This window comes from Octopus bimaculoides, chromosome 23 (genome assembly GCF_001194135.2).
Source record: "Octopus bimaculoides isolate UCB-OBI-ISO-001 chromosome 23, ASM119413v2, whole genome shotgun sequence".
NCBI classification, from domain to species: Eukaryota; Metazoa; Mollusca; class Cephalopoda; order Octopoda; family Octopodidae; genus Octopus; species Octopus bimaculoides.
The window spans coordinates 7,014,476-7,022,757 of NC_069003.1; the positions used below are offsets into that span (position 1 = coordinate 7,014,476).

Sequence of the window (8,282 nt, forward strand, 5' to 3'; positions counted from 1 at the left end):
TATATATAAATATATATATATATATATAAATGTTTCTTTTCCTTGTTTCAGTCATTTGACTGCTGCCATACTGGAGCACCGCCTTTAGCCGAGCAAATCAACCCCCAGGACTTATTCTTTGTTAGCCTAGTACTTATTCTATCAAAGTCTTTTTGCCAAACTGCTAGATTACAGAGACGTAAACACACCAACATCGGTTGTCAAGCGATGATGGGGGACAAACATACACACATATATACGACGGGCAGTTTTTTTCTGGCCTTTCTAATAAGATACAAGATGATAGAAGCAGTAGGCACAATCGTAGAAAATAATATTAAAGAAGTCGCCACATAAAGCCTTGTTCATTGCCATAGAAGTAGATGAAACAACATATTTCATGTACAACTCAGTGTTCTACAGTATTGAGGTATGTGTTGGACTCTGATATCAAAGAAGTCTTTATAGGATTTGACATTGTTAAGGACAGAGCTGTTGGAGGTGTAACAGTGTGTATAAATACAACTGTTGTGAGAAACTTGTAGCTTGCCAAGTTGGTATGGGTGCATTTGAAAGTTTAGAAAAGGACTATGGAAACTTTTTTGGTATCATAAGACTGACTGGATTTAGCTGGAATTTACAATGCACAAGTGTTTTGAGATAAATCCATTAAAACTTTGCTTGATTTTTATATTTGAAAATAAACTGACCCAAACGTTCAATACAGGTACAACTTTTTTTTGCCAACTGAGTGGAGTGGGACAAAGTAAAATAAAGTGTCTTGCTCAAGTACGCAATGCATCGCCAGGAATTGAACTCATGACCATATGTTTGTGAGCCAAATGCCTTAACCACTAAGCCATGTGCCTTCATAAAGTGGTTATATGTCTAGAATATTCAAAATATTTTAACAATTTTTTTTTTATGTAATTCCTATTAATATTTAGGAGTGGCCATGTGTTAAGAAGCTTGCTTCCGAACCACATGGTTTCCAGGTTCAGACCCCTTGTGTCATGTATGAAGCACCAGTTCTGTTACCATGTATAAAGCACCCATTCCAGTACTGCTTATAAAGCACCAAGTACACTCTGTAAAGCAATTGGCACTAGGAAGGGTAGGTATCCAGCTGTAGAAACTGCCAAAACAAACAACTAGTAACTGATGCAGCTCTCCAAGGGGCCAGATCCTATCAAACCCATCCAATTTATACCAGTATGGGAACCAGACATCCAACATAATCATCTCTTATATACCACATATGATGATCCAGCTCTGGCTGGATTTGAACTCAGAATGCAAAGAGCTAGAACAAATATCAGAAGACAAGATATAAACTGTTGCCACCATCCCGTCAGTTCGGCCATCTACAATCTCATCATTTGTTGGCATGAAATCAAAAGCTTTCACTGTTCATATTATTTGTTACCCAATGCAAACAAAGGACACATCTGCAGCACAGTCCTTTAGTCTCTGATCTTAATTAATCTCAAGTTAGTAAAGAGATTAAACGATGATCTTTTGTATTAAGTAAATTGATTCTTTAAATCTTTATAATTACAGTAATTGGCACAAATTCTTTACTGAACACTTTCAAGACAAAAACCAAAACAGTAACAACCACCACCATCACCATGGTTGAGAACCACATTCTGTATGTTTCAATTTATGCAAGTTAATACATGAAAAGCAAAATAGGAATTTTGAAAGTTTCTTTGAAACTAGTTTTTAAATATCCAATGGGCCCAGAATAAAATAGTAATCAAAGGGGTGCTTAGATGAAAAAAAATGGTGGAAAATCCCTAATCTGCACTGTTACACCAAAAAAGTAGTAAAGTCCTTCTCCATCCATCTCTCTGCTCTCCCTACTTAAGAATGGGTGGAGGAGTCTAACATGGAAGGAGGAACAAAAAAAAGAAAAAGACTAATATTTGATAGTTTGTCAAGATTTATTAATGTTTTATGTCCAAGGAGGGGAGTGGATTAGCGATTTATTTAATCAACATCACAGATTAACTCCCAGTGATTGGCCACAGCAGCAGTAAGTAGTGGTGGCGATGGTAGTAGTAGCAGCAGCAGCAGCAGCTATACTAACACCACTGTTAAAGACACTGCACCATTCATTATTTCAGGACACAACATTTCAAAACAATCAGCTTCGATCACTTTTGTGTTTCCTTGTCACGAAAAAAATTCTCTTTTCAATTCCAGTGTCACTTTGTTAACATTTAAAAACAGAAACACAAACACCAACACACACATATACATATACAATGGGAGGCCCTGGAGGAAAAAAGCCCCCGAAAGATCCGGATGAGGAAGAAGATGACCCCATGAACAACCCTGAACTTGTGAAGATAATTATTGGGCAATTTAAATACCAATTAAAAATGGACAGGATGATGGTCTCAGAATCTATCAAGCTGTAAGTAAATGATGGTATTTGTTTGTGTCTGTAGGAAATAGGGGTTAGTTATAATCAGTATAAATGTGGTCTGTGACCTTTGGAATGCAGTTGGGGTCTTCTGCAGATGTCAATTTTGGGTATGCAGTGTGAACTTTAACTAACACTCCATCGGTTAAGAAAATAAGAGCTCCAGTTGATACGATCAATAGAACAGTCTGCTTGTTAAATTAGCATACAAGTGGCTAAGTACACCACAGACACGTGTACCCTTAACGTAGTTCTAAGGGAGATTCAGTATGACAAGCGTGGCCCTTTAAAATACAGGCCCTGTTCATTTTTGCCTGCTGAGTGGAGTGGAGCAAAGTGAATTAACTGGTACTCCATCAGTTATGACAATGAGCGTTCCAGTTGATCCAATCAACAGAGCAGACATATGCACACACACACACGCACAGTATAGGAATGGCTGTGTGATAAATAGCTTGCTTACCAACCGCATAGTTCCAAGTTCAGTCCCACTACGTGGCATCTTGGGTAAGTGTCTTGTACTATAGCCTCGGGCCAACCAAAGCCTTATGAGTGGATTTGGTAGACAGAAACTGAAAGAAGCCCATCGTTTATATGTGTTTGTATGTCAACGTTTGTCACCCTGACATCGCTTGATAACCAATGCTGGTGTGTTTACTTAGCAGTTCGGCAAAAGAGACCGATAGAATAAGTACTGGGTCAATTTGACCAACTAAAGGCGGGGCTCCAGCATGGCCACAGTCAAATGACTGAAAGAATAAAAGAATATATATATTCACATATACATACATACATACATACATACACACACTCACAGAAATATATAGATTTACATATAGATACACACAAATATATATATATATATATTTGTGTGTGTATGTATATGTAAATCTATATATATATCACTAGCCACTACACATTTTTTTCTCTGTTTGTTTCTGTGTTCCTTTCTGTGGAAGAGTGTAGGCTCGAAACATTAAAGACTTTTTCACTTCCCGAGCGTTAAACTAATACATCTGTTTGTTTTCTACACCATCTGTCTTCGTCTTTTGTTTTTTTTGTGAATTCTCCCTATATATATATATATATATATATATATATGTATATATACACACGCACACACATATATTTAGATATACATATACATATCTATATGTTTATACACACACATATATATATATGTATGTATATGTACATATATGTATATATATATATATATATATGTGTATATATTTGTGTGTATGTGTGTGTATATATGTATATCTATACATATATATGTGTATATATATATATATATTTGTGTGTATGTGTGTGTGTATATATGTATATCTATACATATATGTATGTGTGTGTGTGCGTATATATATATATATTTGTGTGTGTGTGTATATCTATTATATATATATATATATATATATATATATATATACTGGATGTCCTTCCTAATGCCAACCACTTGACCGAGTGTACTGGTTGCTTATTACATTGTGGCAGGCACAGGTACTCACCACGGTCATCTGTTACATGGTGCCAGCATATGTATATGTGTGTGTTTGTGTGTATGCTGAGATCTAATTGTAGAGGGTACCTGAAGAAGGGGCAGACCCAGGAAGATGTGGGATGAAGTGTTGAGAAAGGATTTTCAGACACTGGGCCTTACAGAGGAAGTGACAAGGAACCGGGAGATGTGGTGATTTGCTGTACTTGATAAGATACCTCAAGCTAAGTAAACTCACTCTCTTCCACACCTACTGGCTTGTCCTTTACAGGTGCCGGTGCCATTTAAGAAAGCACCTGTGCCGTGCTGCATTAACGGACCTGTGCCTGTGCCACATGAATGCCCCCATTCCGGTGGCATAGCACCCAGCATACTCTGTTAAGTGGTTGGTGTTAGGAAGGGCACCCAGGCATCTAAACCATTCCACAACAGACAGTTTGAGTCTGCACAGCTCCCTGCTAGCCAGCTGCATGTCAGACCATCCAACCCATGCCAGCATGGAAAGAGGCTGCTAAACGATGATGATGATGTATATATATATATATAGATGCTGGTGTGGTTGTGTGGTAAGAAGCTTGCTTACCAACCACATGGTTCTGTGTTCAGTCACACAGCGTGGAACCTTGGGCAAGTGTCTTCTGCTATAGACTTGGGCCAACCAAAGCCCTGTGAGTGGATTTGGTAGATGGAAACTGAAAGAAGCCTGTCATACGTATGTATATATATATGTATATGTTTGTTTGTGTGTTTTTCCCCCCCATGACCACCACCATCACTTGAAAACCAATGTTGGTGTGTTTACATCCCCGTAACTTAGCGGTTCAGCAAAAAAGAGACCGATAGAATAAGTGCTAGGCTTACAAAGAATAAGCCCCAGGGTTGATTTCTTCGACTAAAGGCGGTGCTCCAGCATGGCCGCAGTCAAATGACTGAAACAAGTAAAAGAATAAAAGAATATATATGAAATTATAGTTTATTTCTTTTTAATGAGTCAGACATAATCCTCTGTTTGAAGTTTCTAATTTAAGGAAGTCAATCAGGATTATTTATTTATTTATCAACATATCCAAAATGAAAAACCAGTTTTATTTTCCCACAGTTAAAATAACTAAATCACGCAGTAAATATATCAGCTCACAAAATATATTTATATACTGTACAAGTTGATGATCAAACCTACATTGTGGATTTTAAATAGTTCAGCTGTTGGTAGGTCAAGTTTTCAAAAATAACTAAGATCACTGGAATTAATTTGCTGTCTCTATAATGCCTTATCATTTATCTTTTACTAGTTTCGGTCACTGGATTCTGGCCATGCTGGTGCACCGTTTGGAAGGGTTTTACTCAAATGAATTGCTTCCAGTAATTCTAACTTTTGTTGTTGTTGTTGTTTTTGTCATTTTGGGAGCAGTTTGTGCCTCTTGTTAAGGGGGTGCACACCAGATGGCACTGTCCCCTCACTAATTCAATGGTGCAGCCTCAGATTTACTACACTTTAGCATTATTACACCAGTGATGTTGCAACTCATTTCTACAGCTGAGTGAACTGGAGCAACGTGAAATAAAATATCTTGCTCAAGAACACAACACATAGCCCAGTCCAGGAATCGAACTCACTACCTCATAATTGTGAACCCAATTCTCTAACCACCGAGCCATATGCCTTCACACACACACTCACAGCAGGCTTCTTTCAGTTTCCATCTACCAAATTTACTCACAGGGCTTTGGTTGGTCCAGGGCTATAGTAGAAGTCCTTTGCTCAAGTTGCCATGCAGTGCAATTGAACCTTGAACCCAGTGGTTACAAAGCAAACTTCCTACCAGATCAGCCACACCTGTTCCTAGCCATATATGTAGCTTTTATGTTTCTGTGGTTTAAAATGTACAAATGCGTGACTGCAGCCCATAAACCAATGCCTTGATCTATTGTTTCTTGTTGCAAGGAATATCTTCCCTAATGCTGTCATTTTTTTCATGTTTTCAGGCACATGGAGAAAATTGATGAGAAAATCAAGACTGATTATATGATCCATTCTGCACCAAAATCCGAAAACATTTGGATTGACAGCGGCAACAAAAGTAGTGGATGTCTTGTATTGTAAGGCCGCAGAACAGCACAGAATGTTTCCAGCAAAATTACATCAATTGGTACTCAACTGGGTTCCATATGGCCTTTGGGAGTTGTTATAAGATTTTGCTGTTAAAATTTATGCACAATAAAATTTGTTATACCTCACCAATACACAGAATATTTCAAAAATTTTTTTAGAAAATTCCTAATAATATTTAATTATAAAAACAGGTTAGTTGTCTCTAGTTCTACAAAAGGAAACCAATAATGGATCAATAATTAATTTTAATGAGGACTACATGTTTATTGATCATGTGACTGAATTAAAACATGCTGTACAATTTCTTTTTGCACGTGAAGTAGACTATATAAACTAGTGAGTGAACACATGGAGTTTTTGGCAATATGAAGTTGGCAACGAAGACAGTTGGAGAAAAGATGTGATGTGACCAGTTGACGTGAACCAGGTGACAAAAAACCACATTCCGTAAAGACATCCAGCCGAGTATGACCAGTTCTTCTACTCTGAGCAAGTTGGCTTGCTGGACTGGCCTGCAGTTTGCCACCTGCTGACTGTTGAAGCTGTGTTGGTGTCAGGAGGCTGCATTTTGCAACAACACTGGCTAGGAGGGTTCATTCGAATAAAATAGGAATCAAAATGGTTGAGAACCACTAGCTAAGATTGTAAAATTATAATAACCTTAATTATGTATCTGTTTTAGTGTTTAATTAATAAAATATTATAGAGTAATTGCCTGGAAAATACAGTCTATGATTCAGGTTCAATTCCCAGTTACTTTTCTTTTTTGTTATTTGTTTCGGTCAACCCCATTAATTATTTTTTGAGCCTAGTGGTTATTCTATTAGTCTCTTTGCTGAACTGCAAAGTTACAGGGATGTAAACACCAGTTAAACACTAAGATATATATATATATATATATATATATATATATATGTGTGTGTGTGTGTGTGTGTGTGTGCATTCAGCCATGCTGGCATTACAGCACAAGATTGATTACCATTCGTTTGAGATTAAATGAATAGGATCCATTTCATCTCAATCTCATTCTATTTTCTATTAGAAATCTTTAGGGGATACTGTAACCAGAACAAGAAGATTAGTTTTGCACCTAGACATAAATTTCATAAACTACAAAATATAAATATCCACAATGACACACCTGTTATAACTCCTTACCTCGATTTGAATCTACGTGAAGGTATTTAGAATGTCCAAACTTATTTCTGCAAGTGTGCTACGCACTGGTGCTGTCATAGTTTAATCAATAAGCATAGGAGCGAGGTAAATGCAGTAAAAATAAGGGGGGTCAGTGGGGCCCCATTTAAGCGGCCCTTCAGAAATTGAACCTCCTTATGATACTATCTGGGAGTTCATGGTATGAAATTCATTGTCATTGCTCCGATTTGGTCGCCAAAGCCATGTATTTAGTTTGAAATGCAGTAAAAATAGGGGGTTCAGTGGGGCCTTGATTAGGCGGCCCTTAAAAAAAATAGACCTCCTTAGGACATTCCCTGGGATTAGGGGAGTTGCTGGTTTGAGTTTCGTTGTCCTTGCACCAACGGTGTAGGAAGAGTTAACGAACATAAAATCGTAACAGACAGAGAAACATCACTCAAATTTATAATAGGACAAAGATTCTATACATACATCTCTACTTTATACACATGCACATATTACATATATATAGGCGCAGATGTGGTTGTGTGATAAGAAGCTTGCTTCCCAACCACATGGTTCCAGGTTCAGTCCCACTGTATGGTACTTTGGGCGAGTGTCTTCCATTTTTGCCCTGGGCCAACTAAAGTTTTGTGAGAGGATTTGGTAGAGAAACTGAAAGAAGCCCGTCATATATATATATATATATATATATATATCTATCTTTGTGTGTATGTATATTTGCTCCACCCACATTGCTTCAGAACTAATGTTGGTGTACATATGTCCCTGTAACCTAGCAATTTGGCAAAATGATACTGATGGAATAAGTACCAGGCTTACAAAGAACGACACCTGGTGTTGATTTCTTCAACTGTAACCCTTTAAGGCAGTGCTCCAGCATGGCCAGAGTCAAATGACTGAAACAAGTAAAAGAATAAAAGAAGAATACGATATGTATGAGTGGCTGTGTGGTAAAGTAGCTTGCTTACTAACCACATGGTTCTGGGTTCGGTCCCACTGTGTGGAACCTTGGGCAAGTGTCTTCTACTATAGCCTTGGACTGACCAAAGTCTTGTGTGTGGATTTGGTAGACGGAAATTGAAAGAAGTCTATCGTATATA

At 37.6% G+C, this 8,282-nt stretch overlaps 1 protein-coding gene across 1 annotated transcript; it reads left to right on the forward strand.

The window, feature by feature from the left end:
• Positions 1-1,962: 1,962 nt before the first annotated feature.
• Positions 1,963-6,734, forward strand: LOC106873859 (guanine nucleotide-binding protein subunit gamma). The gene is made up of 2 exons (XM_014921374.2): positions 1,963-2,401; positions 5,895-6,734. Exons 1-2 carry the CDS (start codon positions 2,250-2,252, stop codon positions 6,010-6,012), a joined length of 270 nt encoding a protein of 89 aa, XP_014776860.1. The 5' UTR covers positions 1,963-2,249; the 3' UTR covers positions 6,013-6,734.
• The last annotated feature ends 1,548 nt before the right edge of the window (positions 6,735-8,282 follow it).

What these genes read in the sequence shown, in the direction of transcription:
- LOC106873859 (XM_014921374.2), top strand. Translation starts at nt 2,250, where the DNA reads ATGGGAGGCCCTGGAGGAAAAAAGCCCCCGAAAGATCCGGATGAGGAA. An exon ending in GTCTCAGAATCTATCAAGCT is followed by an intron (nt 2,402 to 5,894) that starts GTAAGTAAATGA and finishes TCATGTTTTCAG; the next exon opens with GCACATGGAGAAAATTGATG.